Source organism: Moschus berezovskii, chromosome 16, assembly GCF_049115385.1.
Source record: "Moschus berezovskii isolate FMDL1 chromosome 16, NW_MosBer_1.0, whole genome shotgun sequence".
Classification (NCBI taxonomy): domain Eukaryota; kingdom Metazoa; phylum Chordata; class Mammalia; order Artiodactyla; family Moschidae; genus Moschus; species Moschus berezovskii.
Genome location: NC_142475.1, coordinates 77,516,400 through 77,539,068, shown reverse-complemented (window position 1 = coordinate 77,539,068; position 22,669 = coordinate 77,516,400). Strand labels below are relative to the sequence as shown.

The 22,669-nt window shown below is 44.7% G+C and overlaps 1 protein-coding gene across 1 annotated transcript in view; it reads left to right on the top strand.

Annotated features, from left to right (window-relative positions):
* Positions 1-13,179, top strand: part of RP1 (RP1 axonemal microtubule associated) — a 137,386-nt gene extending 124,207 nt beyond the window's left edge. The window contains exon 18 of the mRNA XM_055432611.2: positions 11,070-13,179. Coding sequence (XP_055288586.2) covers positions 11,070-11,098 — 29 coding nt within the window. The 3' untranslated portion in view covers positions 11,099-13,179. The remainder of the gene's footprint in view (positions 1-11,069) is intronic.
* Positions 13,180-22,669: the final 9,490 nt, after the last annotated feature.

Below are 22,669 nucleotides of genomic sequence, written 5' to 3'. Positions count from 1 at the left end.
CCTCACCCTCCCTCAGATGATCTTCAGGTGGTTGGTCTCAGCAGGAACGTGAGAGGAAGTGACGGGTGGGGACGTTTCTCTGTTCCTTTTTAGCACCTACTTTGGGTGCTGCGTCTCTGGAAACCTCAGTGAGATTCTGACATGAAAAAGTGGTTCTGTTTAGGGATGAAGGTTCCAAGATGCTTGTTCACAGCAAACACAGGACTGTGCTTCACATGGTTTACAGAAGAAGCTGCAGGAGAGGGTGTGCAGGAGAAGGAAGGAGAGAGAGAACGAGGGGAGGGAGGGGGCGGAAGAGGGATTGGTCCCTTGTGCCTCGAGGAGAGTCAGCGTTCATGGAAAGTAAATGTGCTCTCAGGCCACCAACTGACCACCCAACAGGCTGCTCCCGGGGCAGGAGTGTAAGAAGAGCCACAGGCTGGAGGCCTTCGTGTCAGGGTTTGCCTATTTGTTACCCTGGACACGACTCCAGTGCAGAAAGTAAAACTGCAGGAGAGAAAGAAGCATAACCACAAATACATTTTTAATGGATCAAAAAGTAATTTGCTTGTCTTGCTCTCCTCATTACCCGCTTCTGATGCTAACTGCAGCAGCCTTATCTCTGAGGCAGTGCCCTGCTGCCGGGCCACCCTCGGACTATTGTCATTGCCCGCATGGTCTCATGCTGGACTCGGGAGCTCCCCGTGGGGTCTTCTCTGCCTCCACCCCAGATCCATACATTTCTCATGGAAGCAGTGTCGCTGGGGAAACTGCAGAAGGTGCTGTTACTCTGTGAGGCCGGTGACAAGTCTCAGTGCTGGTTCTGCAGAAAGGTGGTGTCAGGGAGCTGGGGTGGCATCTGCATGCACCTTCCCCGGCGAAAGGCAGTGGCCCTGCAGACCTGGGGGTGGGGCGGCCACGCTGAGCTGCTGGAGTGCACACAGCAGAGGTGCTCAGAGTGCACATCAGAGGGCAAGGGGAACAAATCCCAGTCATGCTTCTTGATGCTTCCTCGTGGGAAAGAATGTACAGCGTGGCTGAACCAGGGCAGAGAGAAAGCTCACCAGGTGTTGGTTCCTTTCATGAGTTAAGTGGGGAGAGGCGTGGCTGAAACACAAAACCCAGCGACGGGGATGGCACAGACACCTCCTGCGAGAATGTGCATCTTCTCAATTGAACACCCACATCCTTATGGCTGTATTTTATTTCTATACCTGAACACTTCATTTTTCTGCCTTTTGTGCATAAATATGGAGTGTGTGCTCAGTCACTCAGTCGTGTCTGACTCTTTGTGACCCCATGGACTGTAGCCCTCCAGGCTCCTCTGTCCATGGGATTTCCCAGGCAAGAATACTGGAGTGGGTTGCCATTTCCTTCCCCAGGGGATCTTCCTGACCCAGGGATCGAACCCACATCTCCTGCATCGCAGGCAGATTCTTTACCACAGCCACCTGGGAAGCCCATAGATAGAGTATACAGCGCTGAATTTCTGCTGTTCACCCATAAGAGTTGGCTGCTTGAGGTTTGGAGCAAGCAAAATTAGCATCTGCATCAGGTAAACATTCAACTGACTATGAACTGAAGTAAATATTGTTTACTATAGTGATAGGTGACTCAGTGGTAAAGACTCCACCTGCCAATGCTGGAGATGCAAGAGACACAAGTTTGACCCCTGGGTTGGGAAGATCCCTGGAGGAGGAAATGACAACCCACTCTAGTATTCTTGCCTGGAGAGTCTCATGGACAGAGGAACCTAGCCAGGCTACTGTCCATAGGTTCACAAAGAGTCAGATATTACTGTGCACACACACATGGTAGGTAGATTCTTCTTCACTGTTTGTATTAGTTTCCAATGAATGCTCTAACAAATTATAGACTTGGTATTTTGCAGACTTGGCTTGAAGCAGCAGAACTGTATTCTCTCATAGGTCTGGAGGCTGTAAGTCTGAAATGCAGGTCATCAGGGCCTTGACATCTCGGGGTCACTCTTTCTCGTCTCTTCTAGTGTCTTGGCTGGTCAGGTGCTGCTCAAAGCCTGGGATGCCCCCAGGTTTGCGTAGCTCCAGTCTCTGCCTCTGTCATCACAGGCTGTTTCCTGTTTATCTCTGTGTTGCTCTTCCTTTTCTGATGAGGACCCTAGAGCAGAGGGCTGGCTGGCCTTGCTCTAGTCTGACTTCATCTTACTCAGTTACCTCTGCCGAGAGCCTCTGTCCATGTGATTGTGGTCACATCCTGAGGTTCTCTGTGGACGTGAACTTGGGAGGTGCCTTTACCATATACTATTTGCGTGGAGTACTATCCACTGCAAGTTTATTAGCATTAAATTAGGGATTTCTAGACTTGTTTGTTTATCATCAGACTTGCAGTGTTTTTGGACATGTGGCTGTGCATATGTGTAGACTTTTAGTAATGAAATAATTTTTAAAAAGCTAACAGCTACTTCTTAATAGAAATGATGTCTTTTATGCATGAACCCACTTTACCGTGGAGGGCCTAGGTCCACAGACAGTTAGCAGCAGCAAAGTTTTTCAGCCTCCAGTCGAGGAAGCTGTCAGTGTTGCCTTCCATTCCTCCTGGCGGGTTAGGGAAGTGGCCTTGACAAGAGCTCGTGCAAGCAGGTTATTGGAAATAAAGGCCTACCCCAGGCGACTCTAAAAAGGAAGCGATTTATGGATGCAGAAAGTGAAAAGTTAAATACAAATAAATGACATTTTAAAACAACTAACTAACTGTACTTGTCAGGGCAGAGCAGCACAACCAGCTCTGTCCTCATAAAACCAAATCATGGGGTGGTGGAGGGAGGGGACCCCGAGGCATTTTACCCTAAGGACTGAGGACAGGCAGCCCCACTGGGCTTTCCAGGCTGAGGCTCCAGCCGACCCTTGTAAGTGTTCCAGCCTCATTTCTAGCCAGGAGGCCTTTTTTTTTTCCCAGAAAGGTTGAGATCATTTCCTTTGTGTAAAAGTGGAAGGAAAGAAGACTCGAGAAGGTGTCCACTCTGGACAGAACAGTGTCAGCAGGTCCTGGGTACTGTCTGCATCTGGAATGCCAGCTCTGATCTAGCCCAGGCTGCCCGTTTCCTGATGCTCGATGCCATCTTGCTGACTGTGGGAAAGGGGGTCTGCTGTTCCGTGAAGGTAGCTCACCTCCCTGCAGGCCCGAGAGGCTAGCGTGTGGGCAGAGTGGAGAGGAAGGCCCCAGCTCGCCTTGGGGACCATCTCTAGTCAACTCCCCCGTCCTGCAGTGGGAGCTGCTGGGGCCACACGTTGGGGTAGCTGACAGCTCAGGAGGCTGCAGACCCAGCTCCTCTCTGCTCCTAGGCCTCCCCGTGCCCTTCTCAGCTCCGACGCACTGCCTGGAGCCTCTCAGGCTCTCACCAGTGTCTTTACTGTGAGCTAAAAATCACTCACCTGGAGCCAGACATCTTGGAATGTGAAGTCAAGTGGGCCTTAGAGAGCATCACTACTAACAAAGCTAGTGGAGGTGATGGAATTCCAATTGAGCTACTTCAAATTCTGAAAGATGATGCTGTGAAAGTGCTGCACTCAATATGCCAGCAAATTTGGAAAACTCAGCAGTGGCCACAGGACTGGAAAGGGTCAGTCTTCATTCCAATCCCAAAGAAAGGGAATGCTAAAGAATGCTCAAACTACCGCACAATTGCACTCATCTCACACGCTAGTAAAGTCATGCTCAAAATTCTCCAAGCCAGGCTTCAGCAATATGTGAACCGTGAACTTCCAGATGTTCAAGCAGGTTTTAGAAAAGGCAGAGGAACTAGAGATCAAATTGCCAACATCCGCTGGATCATGGAGAAAGCAAGAGAGTTCCAGAAAAACATCTATTTCTGCTTCATTGACTATGCCAAAGCCTTTGACTGTGTGGATCATAATAAACTGTGGAAACTTCTGAAAGAGATGGGAATACCAGACCACCTGACCTGCTTCTTGAGAAACCTGTATGCAGGTCAGGAAGCAACAGTTAGAACTGGTCATGGAACAACAGACTGGTTCCAAATAGGAAAAGGAGTACGTCAAGGTTGTATATTATCAGCCTGCTTATGTAACTTATATGCAGAGTACATCATGAGGAACGCTGGGCTGGAAGAAGCACATGCTGGAATCAAGATTGCCGGGAGAAATATCAATAACTTCAGATATGCAGATGACACTACCCTTATGGCAGAAAGTGAAGAGGAACTAAAAAGCCTCTTGATGAAAGTGAGAGAGGAGAGTGAAAAGGTTGGCTTGAAGCTCAACATTCAGAAAACGAAGATCATGGCATCTGGTCCCATCACTTCATGGGAAATAGAGGGAAAAACAGTGGAAACAGTGTCAGACTTTATTTTGGGGGGCTCCAAAATCACTGCATATGCTGATTGCAACCAGGAAATTAAAAGATGCTTACTCCTTAGAAGGAAAGTTATGACCAACCTAGATAGCATATTAAAAAGCAGAGACATTACTTTGCCAACCAAGGTCCATCTAGTCAAGGCAATGGTTTTTCCCGTGGTCATGTATGGATGTGAGAGTTGGACTGTGAAGAAAGCTGATCGCCAAAGAATTGATGCTTTTGAACTGTGGTGTTGGAGAAGACTCTTGAGAGAACCTTGGACTGCAAGGAGATCCAACCCATCTATTCTAAAGGAGATCAATCCTGGGTGTTCATTGGAAGGACTGATGCTAAAGCTGAAACTGCAATACTTTGGCCATCTCATGCGACGAGTTGACTCACTGGAAAAGAGTCTGATGCTAGGAGGGATTGGGAGTGGGAGGAGATGGGGACGACAGAGAATGAGATGGCTGGATGGCATCACCGACTCGATGGACATGAGTTTGAGTGAACTCTGGGAGTTGGTGATGGACAGGGAGGCCTGGCATGCTGTGATTCATGGGGTCGCAAAGGGTCGGACACTACTGAGCGACTGAACTGAACTGAACTGAAGAAGAGGGCTATCCCCTCTGCCTGGAACCTGCCCTCCAGCCTGCTGTTGGGCTCAGTAAACCTTTACCAAAGCACACGACACTAACCCTCTACTTCCAGGTCACATTTCTGTGGTTATAGCTAGCCTTCCTCTTCCGGCTCTCAGAAGATTTTCCTCAAGTTCCGGTTCACCGTGTTTCTGTTTTTCTGTTTGGCATCCTCCATGTTTCCTGGAATAGAATAAGTTAAAACTGTATGTGTGTTCACCTGAACCTAAGGGCATGTGCTCATCAAGACACCCCATCTTGTGGGAAATCACATGAAAAAGAAGAGGCTGGAGATTAGAGCACAGTACCTAAAAGGTTTAACTATGTCTCGACTTTCCCATTTGCTTAGTGGTAGAGGGTCCGCCTGCAGTGCAGGAGAGGCAGGAGACACAGGGTTCAATCCCTGGGTCAGGAATATCCCCTGGAGAAGGAAATAGCAATCCACTCCAGTATTCTTGCCTGGGAAACCCCACAGACAGAGAATCCTGGTGGGCTACAGTCCATGGCGTTGCGAGGAGAGTCAGATATGCCTGAGTGTGCACATGAACACATGCGCGCGTGCACACACACACACACACACTGCTTATTGAAATACAGACCCTTCAACGCCCAGGGTGAAGTGCTGCCCATGCCACAAAGCTTTCTGCCCTTGTCCAACCAGAGGGGAGCTCATCTTTATTCTCTGGAAAGTTCTCCAGCCTTTACTCAGACCTCCACGTGGTGCTGACACCTGCCAGTGGCCACCATCCTTGTGAACTGTTTGCCTCACATGCTAGATGATAACCGTCCTAAGAGCGGGGTCACACACATTTGTTTTTATTCTTCAACATGGATTCTTTCAACGAGTAGGGACTCAGCCAGTTGTAAAAACAGAAGGAAGGAGGGAGGGAGTGGCAGGAAGAGAGGGAGGAACTAATAAAAAGCACAGTGGAATCCCAGGTTGGAAGAAACCTCACAGGTCACCTAGTGAGTCCCCTCTGTAAGATCCTCAGATGTGTCATTAAAAATTGTTTATGTATTTGTTTGCTTTCAAACTAGTTCAGCCCATGTTGTTGTTGTTCAGTCACTCAGCCAATGTCCAACTCTGCAACCCCATGGAATGTAGAACCCCGGGTTTCTCTGTCCTTCACGACCTCCCAGAGTTTGCTCAGATTCATGTCCATCGAGTTGGTGATGGCATTCAACCATCTTTTGCTCTTTTGCCTCCTTCTCCTCCTGCCCTCAATCTTTCCCAGCATCAGGGTCTTTTCCGATGAGTTGGCTCTTTGCCTCAGGTGACCAAAGTATTGGAGCTTCAACTTCAGCATCAGTCTTTCCAATGAGTATTCAGGGTTGATTTCCTTTCGGCTTGACTGGTTTGATTTCCTTGCAGAAGGGACTCTCAAGAGTCTTCTCCAGCACCACAGTTCAAAAGTATCAATTCTTCAGTGCTCAGCCCATGTACAAATGATTTTATTTTCCCTTTCTGGAAAAGAGGGGGGAACGATGAATATCATGGATAAGAAAGGAGGTTAAAATTTTGATAAGATACAGAAATATAAAATACTATTTTTATAGGGGAGAGAAAATAATAAAAATTATCATGAAACAGTGAGCAATCATTTAGCTCTACTGATTTTTTTTTTTCCCCAAACGAGGCCACTGTTAATCATTTCTTGCTATTCTGAGCATGTATTTGTGCTGCTGCTGGCTCCCGGGCTCTCTGTCAGTTTGAGCCAGTCCTCGGTACGAAAGTGACAAGTGGTGATGTTGGAAACTGACAGAAGGAGGTACAGGCAGGAGTTCTGCTCATCTCTCGGACTGGCGCGGAGACAGCCTTCTCACACGCGTTTGTGTTCCTTCTGCCACTTCAGCGTGAATGAGTGGTTGCCATATCTGAAATGGATCTCAGACAACATCTAATCTCCACCACCTTCTCTCACCCCCGCCCTACCAGAAACAGCACACGTGTCTTAGGGCAAGATCACACAGATTTCCATGGCTTGTTGACTTGAATCATAAAAGGCGAGAAAAATTTTGTTCCTGTGTTTGTGTCTCCTAGTTGTCCCAGTGAAAGGGAGTTCCCTGGTGATGGGAGCAGTGTTGAAGCGAGCTTCTGCTGTGGCTGCGTAGTGGGTATGGTGTGCTTGGGCAACCAAGCGCCTGCTGTTTGCTTTTAGTTCCACGCCTTTGACATCACAGTGCTCCCCTCCAGGCTCACTGCTGCAATACTCCCATCTGTTCACTGACTTCGGGGGGATGTTCAAGTCCTGATGTGAAACGTGGTTCTCGGTCCTCAACAACTGGCCTTGGCTAATTGCTCAGCTCCTTCTGCAGGACTTGATGGGGTAGAAACTGAAGGATGGGCATAGACAGGCACCCAGGCATGTAAATAGAGGCACACGCAGAAGGGAACACTCGTGTCCTGCAAACGGTTCTCATCTAGCGACTAAAATCTGTCCTGTTCTGTTCACTAGAAATGATACATGAGGAAAGAGCTGATGGCTCTTTGTAAAAATACAACTATTTTTTAAAAAAATTCATAGAAATGATGGCCACTGAAGGGAATTAAGAGTTAACACTTTTGGGCTTCCCTGGTGGCTCAGTGGTGAAGAATCTGCCTGCCAATGCAGGAGACACGGGTTCCCCACATGCCACGGAGCATCTAAGCCCGTGCGCCACAACTACTGAGCCTGTGGTCTGGAGCCCGTGAGCTAGAACTACTGAAGCCCATGCACCCGAGATTCCATGCTCCACAACAAAAGAAGCCACCGCAATGAGAAACTTGTGCACTGTAATTAGAGAGTAGCCCCTGCGTGCCACAACTAGAGAAAAGCCAGCAATGAAGACCCAGCAGAGCCAAAAATAAATAAACACTGAAAAAAAACCACTAAAAAAAAACTAATAAGTTTTGGTGATTTCAAGCCTTTAAGAATCTAAACCTGGAGCTGGCTAAGGGAGTTATTTTTAGTAGGCATCTAATGCTCAGAGGTCTCTATGGCTTTCAGAGTCAGAGTTTGTTTTCCATCCAAGTACTAAGCAGGCCCGATCCTGCTTAGCTTCAGAGCTTGTTTTAGTTCGCAGTTTCTGAAGAAAAAAAAAGAAATCACAGTAGAGACTTCCCATAAGTGGCCTAAACACAAGACTAGAGTATGATTTTTTAAAATGTTAATTGGTCAGTCAGTAAACTCAGGTTTGGTTGCAAGGATGAGAAATTCATTAAAACTCATTTTAGAAATGGCAATTTTGAAGGTACCTCTCATGGAACCCAGCTTCAGGAAATAAAGCTGGACTTGGTAAGCTGGAAAGTCAGCAGACAGCCAGTCATGCTCTCTGGATTGTCAAGGTGTCACTTCGCTGAACGTCTGCTGTCTTGTCTCTGGAGATGAGCTGCTTCTGGAATGTTCTTCTCACCCATCTCTTTCGATTGTGGTCAGCTTGTGGTCCGGAGCACCAACTGGCCTTAACAGTACGGGCACCATTATGCCTCCTGGGGCGGCATTCTCAGATCACCATTTCTGTAACTCTCAGGTCAGAATATTTAGAGAGAACACCTGATTAACTAATCTGTCCTCCAATTGGCTAGGATGAGAGGCAGGTCATTTGGTACAAACCTTGCTCTCCAAGGGTTGTTTTTTCTGAAAAGAGGAGCCTGGGTGGGAGAGGGCCATCACCTGAATTACATTGGCTTCATCACCAACTATGTACAAGGTACTGTATTTGGCAATGAGAGAGTATAATAGTATAATATACTTTAAAGGTTTATATATAGTATAAGTATATATATTTATAATATATATGTATAATGTATAATGTAATATTTATATATGTAAAATTTATATATAATGTATAATATAATATATATAGTGCATACTTACATGGGGCGTCTCAGGTGGCACTAGTGGTAAAGATCCCACCTGCCAGTGCTGGAGACACAAGAGATGGTGGGTTTGATTCCTGGGTTGGGGAGATCCCCTGGAGGAGGGCATGGCAACCCATTCCAGTGTTCTTGCTTGGAGAATTCCATAGGCAGAGGAGCCTGGCGGGCTACAGTCCTTGGGGTCACAAAGAGTTGGACACCACTGAAGTTGCTGAGCGAGTGAGTGAGCTTATATAGTGTATATAATATATACTCTGGTATATATTATAGTATAGCATATATAGTATGAGAATATAACAGCAACTCATATTTACTGACCATTTATCACATGTTGGCACACGTCAGATGATATACTTGAATATGTGTGTTTAATCCTACATCCTTAATGGTGTAGGTACGATCATTATCTATAATTTACAAATGGGGAAACCGAGGCTTAGAGGTCAAGAAAATGGTTCACCCGTCAGCATGGGAGCCAGGCGGTCTGACTCCAGGTAGAATTCCAATGCACATGAAGCTGGGCTGGTCCTGATCTGTGAAGGAAGCTGTGGAGACAGTCATCTGGCTGCAAAGATGGATTCTCTCTGATGCCACGTGTGCATGCTCAGTCATGTCCAAATCTTTGCAACCCGCCAGACTGTAGCCCCTCCCCCACCAGGCTCCTCTGTCCATGGGATTCTCCAAGCAAGAATACTGGATGGATACATAAACGAAGACAAGAAAGACAGCATAACTAAAGGCTCAGTAAATGCTTAAAGTAAATGATACGTTGTTAGACTCTAGAGGAGGAAGAGAAAGCCGTGAGCTGAGGGTCAGAAGGAAAGAGGTCTCTCCCCGCCTTTGAAGGTGCAGAGAGGAGCAGTGCTGACAGCTGGGTAGCAGGTGGGTGTCCACAGGTCCCCATCAGCTCCACCTGTTAGCATCCTCCAGTGATTTCAAGGCCACTCTGGTCAAGTCAGTCCCACAGCTTGGCCTCTGAATTCCTAGGCATTCTCAGGCCCAAGGCCTCCCCGACCCCAACTTAGTGATCCCCCGACAGAGCACCCCCCGTTCACCCTTCCGTGTTTCCCAGCAGCGCCCTGTGCCCCAGCCCTGTGGCATCTGCTCTGTACATCTCGGCCACTTAGCTCTCTCCCGCCGTGGTGCCATCCCGACCTCTTGTTGTCCATCAGGCGTCTGCTCACCGACCAACTGTCAGCCCAGTCAGCATCTCTTTGCTGAAAGGTTTTTGTTCTTCATTCTTTGGACTTGCCAATTCTGGCCACTCAGATTCAGTCAGTCTCCTTTGCAGCTCCTGGAACACCTGTAAGCATCTCTCGCATCACCTGTGACTTTGCACAGTTACACCTTTGCACATTGGTTTCTTCTTTGACACTGGGAACTCCTTCAGCTCAGGTGCCCCATCTCTCCTGTCCTTCTTGTATCTGCAGCACTCAGCAAGGAGTCTGGCACACAGAAGACTCTTTCTGAGTGTCTACTGCCTGGGAGGATGGATGGAAGGAGCCTTGCATAACTGTAACAGTGGCTCTTATGGGATAATAGTAATGTTTATGTACCGCTTAGTAAGACATCAGTGCTTCCGCCTCCCCACACCTTGAGGCAGGTGATCTAGTCAAGGAAACTGAGCTTACAAGGCCAGGAAGTGGTGAAATTGGGTCTCTGAGCCTAGCCTTCTTCTGCACAAGCTGTTTCTAACTCGGAGGCTGGGCTGGTTTAGAGGGACGTGGCCAGGACCAGCTCCTATTCCCCGCAGGCACATTTCCCAAGGGGGAGGTATTAACCCTGAATTTTAAGGTAATGTGATTCTTTTTGGAGATGCTGAGGGAAAGCTACTAAAGGAAGCTACGTGAAAGCAAGACAGAGGCCCACCCTCAGGATGTACTGAAATGGTGGCACCTACCTTTCTGTGCCAGATTCCCTTGGACCACTAGCCGGCCACCCTCTGGCCCCGCCAGGCATCAGGCTCAGGGTTTTTGGCTGCTTTTGACCCCATCACAGCCCATCCTGAGCAGTGACCATGGCGGGGCGGTGGGCAGGACTGAGCTGCAGGTCTAGTGGTGCTTTATTCTTCAAGCCACAGTGATGGTGTCATTTCCCACAGGTATGAGTAAATGTTGATTGAACTGTGCTTGACTTTATAAAAAGCCCTTTCTATAGTTACCTTTTAACATTCAACATCAATGCAGAATCAAACTCATTGTAAACATAGAGAAAAAATAATAATTTTCTCTCCTTTCTGCTCTCTTTTTTCTTTCCCTCAGATGGCTTCCATTTATGTCTCAGGGCATAATCCATTCAGAGGTCGACTTGGTCTTCAAGGTGAGGAGCAATGACAGCTGCAGTAGAAGAAAGTACAAGCTGACTTTGGTACAACGGACATCAGGGACACTCCCAGGTGTCCCCAGAGCATTCCTTTCCACAGCTTACGTTTCACATCAGATTATACACAGAAGAGTGTGTAAGGTGTGTCTGGGCAATGCACAGGCCTTCCTGTGAGTTAACAGTCAACCCAAGGATTTCCTTCCATTTAAGAGTTAAAGTCACACTTTTTTTTCCTATCACTTATAATGTCATCAGACAGATCTATTATTAACTGCACTTCACTTTTATTTTTGCAGAAATGCAAATAAATCATCAACCTAAAATATAAGAAACAAATGGCAAATGCTGTTGCCACTTTTTGTCTATTTAATCATCTGGAAATAATTTATTTCTGTTACACGATTACCTACCTCAAACAATTTTTAGTATATTCTAACTTTTCCAGTGGTCATGTACGGATGTGAGGGTTGGACTGTGAAGAAAGCTGATCGCCGAAGAATTGATGCCTTTGAACTGTGGTGTTGGAGAAGACTCTTGAGAGTCCCTTGGACTGCAAGGAGATCCAACCAGTCCATTCTAAAGGAGATCAGTCCTGGGTGTTCATTGGAAGGACTGATGCTAAAGCTGAAACTCCAATACTTTGGCCACCTCATGCGAAAAGTTGACTCACTGGAAGAGACTCTGATGCTGGGAGGGACTGGGGGCAGGAGGAGAAGGGGACGACAGAGAATGAGATGGCTGGATGGCATCACCGACTTGATGGACATGAGTTTGAGTGAACTCCGGGAGTTGGTGATGGACAGGGAGGCCTGGCGTCCTGTGATTCATGGGGTCGCGGAGAGTCAGACACGACTGAGCGACTGAACTGAACTGAGTTTAAACTATTGACTAAAAAACACCTAAAATGATTGTAGAAACAGGTATTAAATCATGGTCTGATTTATAAAGAAACTAACAAAAGCCACTTTAGCCACAGATGCTTTTTCCCTTCAATAATTTAAATGTATGGGAAAAATAATTATTTTTCAAAGGGTTAATTTCTATTAATTATACTCTCTCTCTTTTTTACCACTAACTTTGCATACTGATTTCTGTTTTATTTTTAAGTCTTTTGAGTTTAGCTTTTTCTGTTAGATCCTCTTCAAATCAACCTGTGACTCTTATGAACATGTTTACATTTTAAAGCTGATTGAAGTGGGGTCGGTAAAAACAGATTTCTTAACATGCATGTCAAGTCATCAAACCTCTATGTTTTCAAAAGTGTTTGTACTGTATATGATAATTTGAAACTAGGCAGGGTTTAATGCTGACATTGTTGTATTTATGAAATCCTATATTGACCAGGATGGCCACTGAGATGAAGACATCACATTCAAGCTGATAATTAGCACTTGTCTTTATTAATATTAGAAACTGCATTTTGGCTTATATTTTACTTTTTGTTTTTTAGTTATTTATAGAAGAAAGGCTGTATGTGTATTAATATAAACAGAATTTTACTAATGTACTGAAATCTGTTAGTAATTTTAAGGAGTTTTAAAAGGTTGTGTCTTACAATAAACCTTTAAGTAATAAAGCTTGGAATGACATTCTAAGTGAAAAATTATCCATTAATTCCAGAACTTGGCAAGGCATATAAGAATAATAAAAACTAATCGTCTTAAGCTAAAGACCCCAATTAAGGATGAAAATGTTGGAATTCTTTTGTTAATAATATTAGCCATGTAACCAATATTGTTGTTATTGTTCAGTTGCTAAGTCATGTCTGACTCTTTGTGACCCCATGGACTGCAACATGCCAGACTCCTCTGTCCTCCACCATCTCCTGAGTGTGCTCAAACTCGTGTCCATTGAGTTGGCGATGCAATCTAACCGTCTCATCCTCTGCTGCCTGCTTCTCCTCTTGCCCTCAATCTTTCCTGACATCCGTATCTTTTCCAGTGCGTTGACTCTTCGCATCAGGTGTCCAAAGTATCAATATAAGTGATACCAAATATAGTGAAGTTACATTATATAGTAGTGGTGGTTACCTCGGAGTTTGGTAGATAGAGTTTATCAGTGTAATTTTGATTTAAATAAACTATTGTAAGATTTTTTTGGTTATTATTTCAGTGGTTTCCGTTTATTCTTATGGCCTAATTAAAATATCTTTTTTTTATAGGACAAATGTGGATTAATCACAGACACCTTTGTGATTAGTTATTTGTGAATGATCCTCTTTTTTTAACTTCATTTTTAAATTCTGAAGAATATTAAAGAACTTGATCTTTAATGTGCCTCGGGTTACCAAAAGTGGAGTCCCTGCTCCATTTCAATATAATTGTTAGAAATTCATGAATAGACTTAGAGTTATATGAATAAGCTAATTTATGGTGTGAAAAGACCTTGAGAAGTTAAGTAGCCTAATTTGACGAGTCAGGGCTACGTTGTGGTTAAGTGTTGAGGAGCAAACTCAACACTGAGTCTTAGATTTTGAAAGCATCTGAGGCACATTTATGTAATTCATGCCTTTTTATGCTGCTGCAGTAGGAAGAAAGTAGACCGAGAAGCCATTTCAGTGTGGTGGTAGCAGGAAAGTAAACGGAGGGATCAGCTGAGTTAAGTTCGTTTTGGGGCGATTAATAATAAATACTATGATGTACCATCACTAACTCTGTGCCACATTTAGCAAACTTCCACAGCTACCTAAAGACATGTCTCCCAAGCCTAGACAGCGTATAAATGCAAATATTTATAACTCTATAGGTGAAATCGTTGCCATGGTAACATTGCATTTCTGAGTTAGACTGGACTAGGTCATGAGATAATATCTTTAATGTACTTTGCTGGATTGACTTTTCTAACTTGTCAGTGCCTTCTGGGTACCTCTTACAGCTAACCACTATACTAAACCCTCTTGTTAATGCCAATAAATTTATTTCTATTCTGTAATAATAAATACATTTGGTGGTGATGGTCTAGTAACTAAACTGTGTCCGACTCTTTGTGACCCCATGGACTGTAGCCTGCAAAGCTCCTCTATCCAGGGGATTCTCCAGGCAAGAATACTGGAGTGGGTTGCCATTTCCTCTTCCAGGGTGTCTTCCCAATCCAGGGATCAAACCTGTGTCTCTTGCATTGCAGGCACTATCTTTACCAACTGAGCCACCATGGAAGCTCATAAATATATTTAAATTATTAATAACTCTATTTTAATAAGTCTTCTCAAGATACTATTGAATGATCTGAAAAAACATCCATATCACATGTGAATAGCCATCGCCTTTTCTTGCCCTAACATGCTATCTAGGTCTCTGGTACAATGTGGAGAAGCAGTAAAGGTAGCATTAGTAGTGAACACGTGTAGGATGTGCTGTGCTGGGGCTATGTGATTCAGTCTACATTTATGGAATCCTCACGCTAACGCACTTCCTGGTGGCTCAGAGGTTAAAGCGTCTGCCTCCAACGTGAGAGACCTTGGTTCGATCCCTGGGTCAGGAAGATCCCCTGGAGAAGGAAATGGTAACCCACTCCGGTATTCTTGCCTGGAGAATCCCATGGACAGAGAAGCCTGGTAGGCTACAGTCCACGGGGTCGCAAAGAGTCGGACACGACTGAGCGACTTCACTTTCTTTCACACTAACGCACAGGATCCATTGTATCACTGTTCCATTTTACAGGTGATGAAGCTAAAGGACAGAGAAGTGTATTTTGTTTTTAACTTGGCTAAAGTCACACAGATGGCAAGTAGCAAATTTAGGATTTGAATCCAAATGATTTGACTCCATAGTCTGTACTGTTCCTGTTTAATGAAACTTTTTCTGACATCCCCTAGACACTAAGAATGTGTGTGTTTATGTGTGTACATATCATCTGTATCTTTGGATTTATTTTGTTGTATTATTTTTCTAACTTATTAGGCCATATTTTTGGATCTTTAGCTTTCAACCTTATTTCAGACCTAAGTGAAAGGATGTTTTTAACTGTCAGAGAAGATTATTATTTTTGCTGTTATAATCTGTAGTAATCTCTTTCCACCTGGAACTTTCATGGAGATAAATTGTCTTTCTGCTGAGCTTCCTCTGCTGACAGTTATTTGCTGGCCAACATTTCACTGAGGGTGCAGCCCCTTTGCCCTCATTTCCAAAAGCCTCAAGCCCGGCTCCCACCCCTTGGGAGCCCAGCCCTTGGCCAAGGGGTGTTGGCGCCCCCACAGCAACTCAGCTGTCTAGAGCGTGACTGCTCACCACTCAGTTTCTGCTGATGACTCCTTTTATTGTTACTATTATCTGGCATTAGGGGGTTTTTTCCCTTAACTTTCTTGGGAATGAAATAAGGTACTAAAAAGTTTGGGGTTTTGAACTTTTTGTGTATTCATTTTTTTCTTTGCAATTTATTTGGAATCTAGTGGTATTATGGTTCCCAGGTGGCTCAGTCATAAAGAACCCACCTGCCATCGCAGGAGACGCAGGTTTGATCCCTGTGTTGGGAAGATCCCCTGGAGAAGGGCGTGGCAACCCACTTCAGTATTCTTCCATGGAAATCCCATGGATAGAGGGGCCTGTTCTGATAAGGCAGAAATGCCATTGATGAGAAGCTGGAATCCAGGCTGAGGTTGGTCACAAGAAACCTGGGCACCTGACAGGAGCATGTGCTTACTTGTGATGCCGTCTTACCTGCCAGAGACCTAGGTGTGAGGTGGAGCTGAATATACTCAGAGAGGAGCAGGGGACTCATGCTCAGCTGCACCAGAGAACAGTCGTCCCACCTGAACAGGGACCTGTAACAGGTTCTGGCACATGGAGAATCTGCTGAGCATCTCGATTGGTAGTGCAGATTCTACGTCTTGATGACACCACTAACCTGCTGCATGACTTGGGGAAATCAGTATATTTCCCTGTGCCTGGTTCTTTCTTATAAAATGGAGATGGTAATAGAAACGATGGGGTCCTGTGAGGATTAGGTCAAATCATATCCATAAAGCACCTACATAGACCCTGCTGCATCTTCTCTACCCAGTAGATGCTCCTTGTTTATTTTTTTTAATCATTCTTTTTTTTTTAATGGTCTTTATTTATTTGTGGTTGAGCGGGGTGTTTGTTTCTGTATGTGGGCTTTCTCTAGTTGTGGTGACTAGGGGCTACTCCCTTGTTGCAGAGCTTGGGCTTTAGAGCGTTGGCTCAGTAATTGTGACCCCTGAGCTTCATTGCTCCATGGCATGTGGAATCTTCCAAGACTAGGAATCAAAACTATGTCCCTTGCACTGGCAGGTGGATTATTAACAACTGGACCACCAGGGAAGTCCTAGATGCTCATTTTCAAGCTGGTGATGAGATGCATTATGGGTCTAGAGCATCTGGCAGCAGCCCCCCTGGACCAGCAGTGGGGCTGGAGCTGAAGTGGGCTGCACCACAGTCCCCTGCCTCCAGGGCTGTGTGAACCAGGGTGCCCTTCACCACAGCAATACACACCAAGCAGAAGCAAACGAATGACAAAAGGTACACACCAAACCAATATCAGTATGAAATGCATAATAGATTCCTTGCTGATAGTGTTCTATGGTTGTTTTCCAGACTTAAAGTGGAGAAAACGAAGCATTGTTTGAAACCATTTTATTCTGGGAAGCATAGCTGTTTCTAATTCAGAATCAAATTTATCTGAACTCCTGTGCTAGTCAGCATGGAATTTCTCTATTGCTCTACGTGTATAATAGGATTAATGATATTTGTCTCTTGGAAGAATAAAAATATTTGTAAAGTACTTAAAATTAAAAAAAACCCTCATGATCCTCTTATGAGGCTGTATTTTGAAGGACTTGTGAGCTTTCATGCATAGAATTATTAGGAGATAAAATTAATCAAAATTAGAATAAAGTAATAATTTGTCTTGTTTACAGTATCTCTGCCAATCTCATTGAAATATATTTACACACCCTTCAAAATTTGGGTCATACAAGGTCAGAATTGTTTCTATTATCTTTGTGCTAACAGCTAGACCAATTATGAGGTAAATAACAATGTCCTTGTCCTTTGTTCAAAAAAACGACACTAATAACATATCATTAGAAAGACTTGTTCTTTGTTAATTGAGAAATATTATTATATTGTGCTGAAGCATTCTTAATAATACCTTGAATGTCCTTCCTCATCTGTGAGTTTTTTACTTTTCAAAATACTTCTTAATGGATCCCCAAATGTTGTATGAATCTTATACTCTTTTTTTTTCTGAGAGGCTGATCCATGTATTGTACTAGACTTGGGGTACACAGGGTCATTTAAGATAGTACTGTGCCCTTCAGGGGTCGGGAGACCCAAAGAGGTGGCTTTATTTACACATCTAAGGGCTGAAATGTGCCCCCAGTCCAGGAGAGGCAGAGGGAGAAGGTTCATTCTAGTGACAGGCAAGGGCGTCTGGAAATGCCCCTTAGAGGGGGCGACCTCTGTGCTGAGCCCGGAGTCAAAGATGTTCACCAGGTGGGGGAGGAGAAAAGGTGAAGGAGGGACATCGTGCCCGAGCCTGGAGGTGGAAAGTGCCCTACGGGCAGCTGCAGGGTGGAGCAAAGAGTAGCGGTCCTGTGAGAGGGGCCCTGGACGTCCGGAGCTGCTTTGTGCAGTTGCTGCAGGCTTGGGTGTCAGTTTCATGAACAGAGTTGAGTTAAGCATCTGACAGACTGCCCATCTATGAAAGTAAGGGTAAAACACTGGCGTGGAAGTAAAGATGGAGAGAATCTGGTTTATTCGGCTTCTCTGAAGGAGCCAAGGGATTGTGGGTGGAAGGAATTCTTGGATTCACCAACTCGAGTCTGGGGGACCCTCCTGTGGGGGCTTTGGAAGAGGGTAGATTTGGTTAACTTTAGGGCCTGCAGTTCCCTGTATCCCTCCTACTTGACACTTGGCCTCCACCAGGTAGCTCTGCACACGTCTCCTGCATGGTAGCACGTCTTCGTAGACTGACCCGCCTTCCGCGGACCATAACCATGCCCGCGGAGGTGCATCCGCGCTGGCACACTGGGTTTTGTTCCGCTCACCGCATTTCCTGTGATGCTTGGGGAACAGGCAGAGGCATGTGCTGCTGTGTGTGTGTCATCAGGCCTAGCATGCAGGTCCCACAGTTTCTACTGTGCTTTGTGTGACTCCGTGGCAGGCAGCTTGAAGAGTTTTTCTCTCAATATGGGAACAAACAAGTACTCGGTAAGAGCTTAATTTACATGCGTCCTCCCCACCCTTCTCTGAGTGTTCATTCAGTGAATAGTTGCCAAGTAACTGCTAACGTGTCTAGACGAAGATGTTTCTATATTCCACCACAGGGGCGATTTTCTGAGCCGCAAAGTCAAGTGCATGAACCCCTGTAACAATGCACAGAAGAAGGTAAAGAGATGAAAAGGTTCAGCTCGAAGGAGGGGCCTTGAACTCCACCAGCACCAGGAGCTTTGTTCACCAAAATAACTCACTCACACCTTCCTGAAAATACATCTCCAATTAGTAAGAAAATTTGGAAAGGAAAAAGTTAACAGCAGGTCTGCAATCTACTTTTTTTCCCCTTAACCTGGAAAATGAAAGAGATGCCCCAGTCAAACCCCTTGCCTCCATGCTAACAATTAGACCTTCTGGAAAAAAAAAACACAAATAGTGTTTATAAGCAGATAATTGAGAGCTCCTGTCTGTGAAATGCTCTCAATAGCTTTTCCAGGTTTCTGTGTGCAAGAAACCACCCTGAAGCTTAGTGGCTCAAAACAGAGATTTACTGTTACTTTTTACCTCTCAGTAGGTTCATGTGGCTCAGCCAGGTGAACTTCTGAACCTCTCCTGAGATTGTAGTCTGAAAGTTCTGCAGGGAGTGTGTCTGAAGGGGCAGCAAGCTGACTTCCCCGGTGACTCACCCGTGCTGCCAACTCCTGGGACTGCGTGCTTACCTGGGATTACCTACCTACCTGTGGCCTCACTGTGTACCTCCTGGGGCCCTGAAGGAGTGTTCTAATAGACCCAGACTGTCTTAGACTCGGAAGTCCTAGAATGTCACTCTTGTTGCATTATATTGACCAAGGGCAACCCAGCCTCAAGTCTTCCCTGGTGGCTCAGTAGTAAAGAACCTGCCTGCCAATGCAGGAGATGCAGTTTCGATCCCTGGGTAGGGAAGATCCCCTGGAGAAGGGAATGGCAACCCACTCCAGTATTCTTGCTTGGGAAATCCCATGGACAGAGGAGTCTGGCAGGCTACAGTCCATGGGGTCCAAAGAGTCGGACACAACTTAGTGAATAAACAACAACAACCCAGACTCAAGGGAAGGGGGAGACAGACTTCACCTTTTTATACAGTCACACGGCAAAAGAGCAAGTGTCAGGAGTCATCAGAGAGGTATTCTCCAAGTAATGCAGCCTGATGCAGCAGCACAGTCTGGTTTGTCCAGGCTGCCTATGGTAAGTACACCTGGGATTTTGGATTGAGGCATAATTGAAACTATTACTCGAGCTAGGAAATCAGTGGGGTGTAATAGCTCTGCATGCCTTGTTTTAACTCAGCTGTTCAATCTGAACCAGCACACATCCTAATGTACTTGGAGAAGACATTTTTTGGTTGTATTGGTCACTAGGGCAGGGGCCAGCAAACTTCTATGATAAAGGGTCAAATAATATGCATCTTGGGTTTTGCAAACTGTATGGACTCTGTGGCAGCTACTCTACTATTGCAATACGAGAGTACCCAATGGACAATCCATAAAGAAATGAGGTGCTGTGTTCCAGGGGCATGTCAATTACAAAAATAGGTGGCAGGCTGGACAATAATTAGCAAACCCTGGTCTATGATCTTTCCAAAGGAAGAACACTTGGCTTGTGGTTTGCTGGTGAATCACAAGTACTCTGGTATTAAGAGATCTATAGAGGATGAAACTCCAATACTTTGGCCACCTCAAGTGACGAGTTGACTCACAGGAAAAGAGTCTGATGCTGGGAGGGATTTAGGGTGGGAGGAGACGGGGACGACGGAGGATGAGATGGCTGGATGGCATCACTGACTCCATGGACATGAGGTTGAGTGAACTCCGCGAGTTGGTGCTCGACAGGGAGGCCTGGCGTGCTGTGATTCATGGGGTCGCAAAGAGTCGGACACGACTGAGCGACTGAACTGAACTGAACTGAACTGAATAGAGGATGAGATGGTTGGATGGCATCATTGACTCAATGGATATGAGTTTGAACAAACTCCAAGAGATGGTGAAGGATAAGGAAGCCTGACATACTGCAGTCCATGGGGTCAAAAAGAGTCAGATGTGACTGAACAACAACAAAATAAATTCTGTTGAGTATAACTTATTAATTTGACTTACATAGTCCTTTAGGGCCTTTTCAGCATCCATCACAAGGCTTGTACATAATTTGGAGACAGTATCCGTAGCTGGTTAGCAAGTATTCAGTTCAGTTCAGTCACTCAGTCATGTCCTTCTCTTTGTGATCCCGTGGACTGCAGCACACGAGGCTTCCCTGTCCATCACCAACTCCCCGAGCTTGCTGAAACTCATGTCCATTGAGTCGGTGATGCCATCCAACCATCTCATCCTCTGTAGTCTGCTTCACCTCCAGCCCTCAATCTTTCCTAGCATCAGGGTCTTTTCAAATGAGTCGGCTCTTCGCATCAGGTGGCTGAAGTATTGGAAGTTCAGCTTCAACATCAGTCCTTCCAATGAATATTCATGACTGATTTCCTTCAGGATTGACTCGTTTGATCTCCTTGCAGTTCAAGGGACTCTCAAGAGTTTTCTCCAACACTATAGTTCAAATCATCAATTCTTCAGCGCTCAGTTTTCTTTATGATCCAATGCTCATCCATACATGACTACTGGAAAAACCATAGCTTTGATTAGGTGGACCTTTGTTGGCAAAATAATGTCTCTGCTTTTTAATATGCTGTTTAAGTTCGTCATAGCTTTTCTTCCAAGGAGCAAACATCTTTTTATTTCATGGCTGCAGTCACCATCAGCAGTGATTTTGGAGCCCCCCCCCCAAATAAAGTCTGTCACTCTTTCCATTGTTTCACCATCTATTTGCCGTGAAGGGATGGGACCAGATGCCATGATGCCTTAGTCTCTTGAATGTTGAGTTTTAAGCCAGCTTTTTCACTCTCTTCTTTCACTTTATCGAGAGGCTCTTCAGTTCTTCTTCTCTTTCTGCCATAATGATGGTGTCCTATGCATATCTGAGGTTATTGATATTTCTCCCTGTAATCTTGATTCCAGCTTGTGCTTCATCAAGCCTGGCATTTCACATGGTGTACTCTGCATATAAGTTAAATAAGCAGGATGTCAATATACAGTCTTGATGTACTCCTTTCCCAATTTGGAACCAGTCTGTTGTTCCAGCCTTGTCTAAGTCAGTGAAACTATGAGCCATGCCATGTAGGGCCACCTAAGATGGATGGGTCATGGTGGAGAGTTCTGACAAAATGTGTTCCACTGGAGAAGGGAATGGCAAACCACTTCAGTATTCTTGCCTTGAGAACCCCAAGAAAAGGCAAAAAGATAAGACACTGAAAGATGAACTCCCCAGGTTAGTTGCCCAATATGCTACTGAAGAAGAGTGGAGAAATAACTCCAGAAAGAATGAAGAGATGGAGTCAAAGCAAAAACAGTGCCCAGTTGTGGATGTGACTAGTGATGGATGTAAAGCCCAATGCTGTAAAAAACAATATTGAATAGGAATGTGAAACATTAGGTCCACGAATCAAGGTAAACTGGAAGTAGCAAGTATTACTTAATTCCAATTGTTGACATAGCATCCTATCTTGAGGTTCAAGATTTTCTAGTTCAGTCGTATCTCTACTTATTGCCTTTAGCTGCATAAGAATATCAAACAACAGAGCATCTACTTCTCATTGTTAAAGTAAAAGATCCTGTTAAACTTTACATTCTTATTGATAACAAATCTAAGTTTATTGTGGGTGACTGAGAGATCATAGATTATATCTAGACCACTTAAAAATTTATTTTTAAGATTTCATTTATTTATTTTTGATTATGCTGAGTCTTCGTTGCTGCACAAGGGCTTTCTCTACTTGAGGGGAGCTACTCTGTAGTTGTGGGTACGTGGGCTTCTCATCATGGTGACTTCTCTTGTTGCTAAATATTTTTAACATGAAAGAAAAATAAGCCTCCTAGGATGTAGACTCCAAGAAAATTTTCTTTTTTCCTATAGTAGGATTTTGTTCCCTCCCAAATTAAAGGTTGAAAGCTAAGGGGAGAAAAAGAATAAAATAGGACAGTCTGAGGTAGATTATCGGCAATTGCACCTTTTAAAGCCTCTCATAACACTAGTAAATATAAGATAAATATTTAGATTTCAATTACATGAAAGTCTTTCTTCCTCTGAGTTAACAGAAATGATTTTCAAAGGGGTTAAAGGATAATGGTATTTTATTGGTATGATTCCTTGGTTGAATAAATAGCAGCTATAAGGAAAAAAAGAAAAGAGAAATGTATAGACAGAATATCTGAACTCATGTTATTTTGATTTTTTTTTGTTGGTGAACAAAGTTTCACAAATTACAAAATAGAAAAAAAAAACTTGTA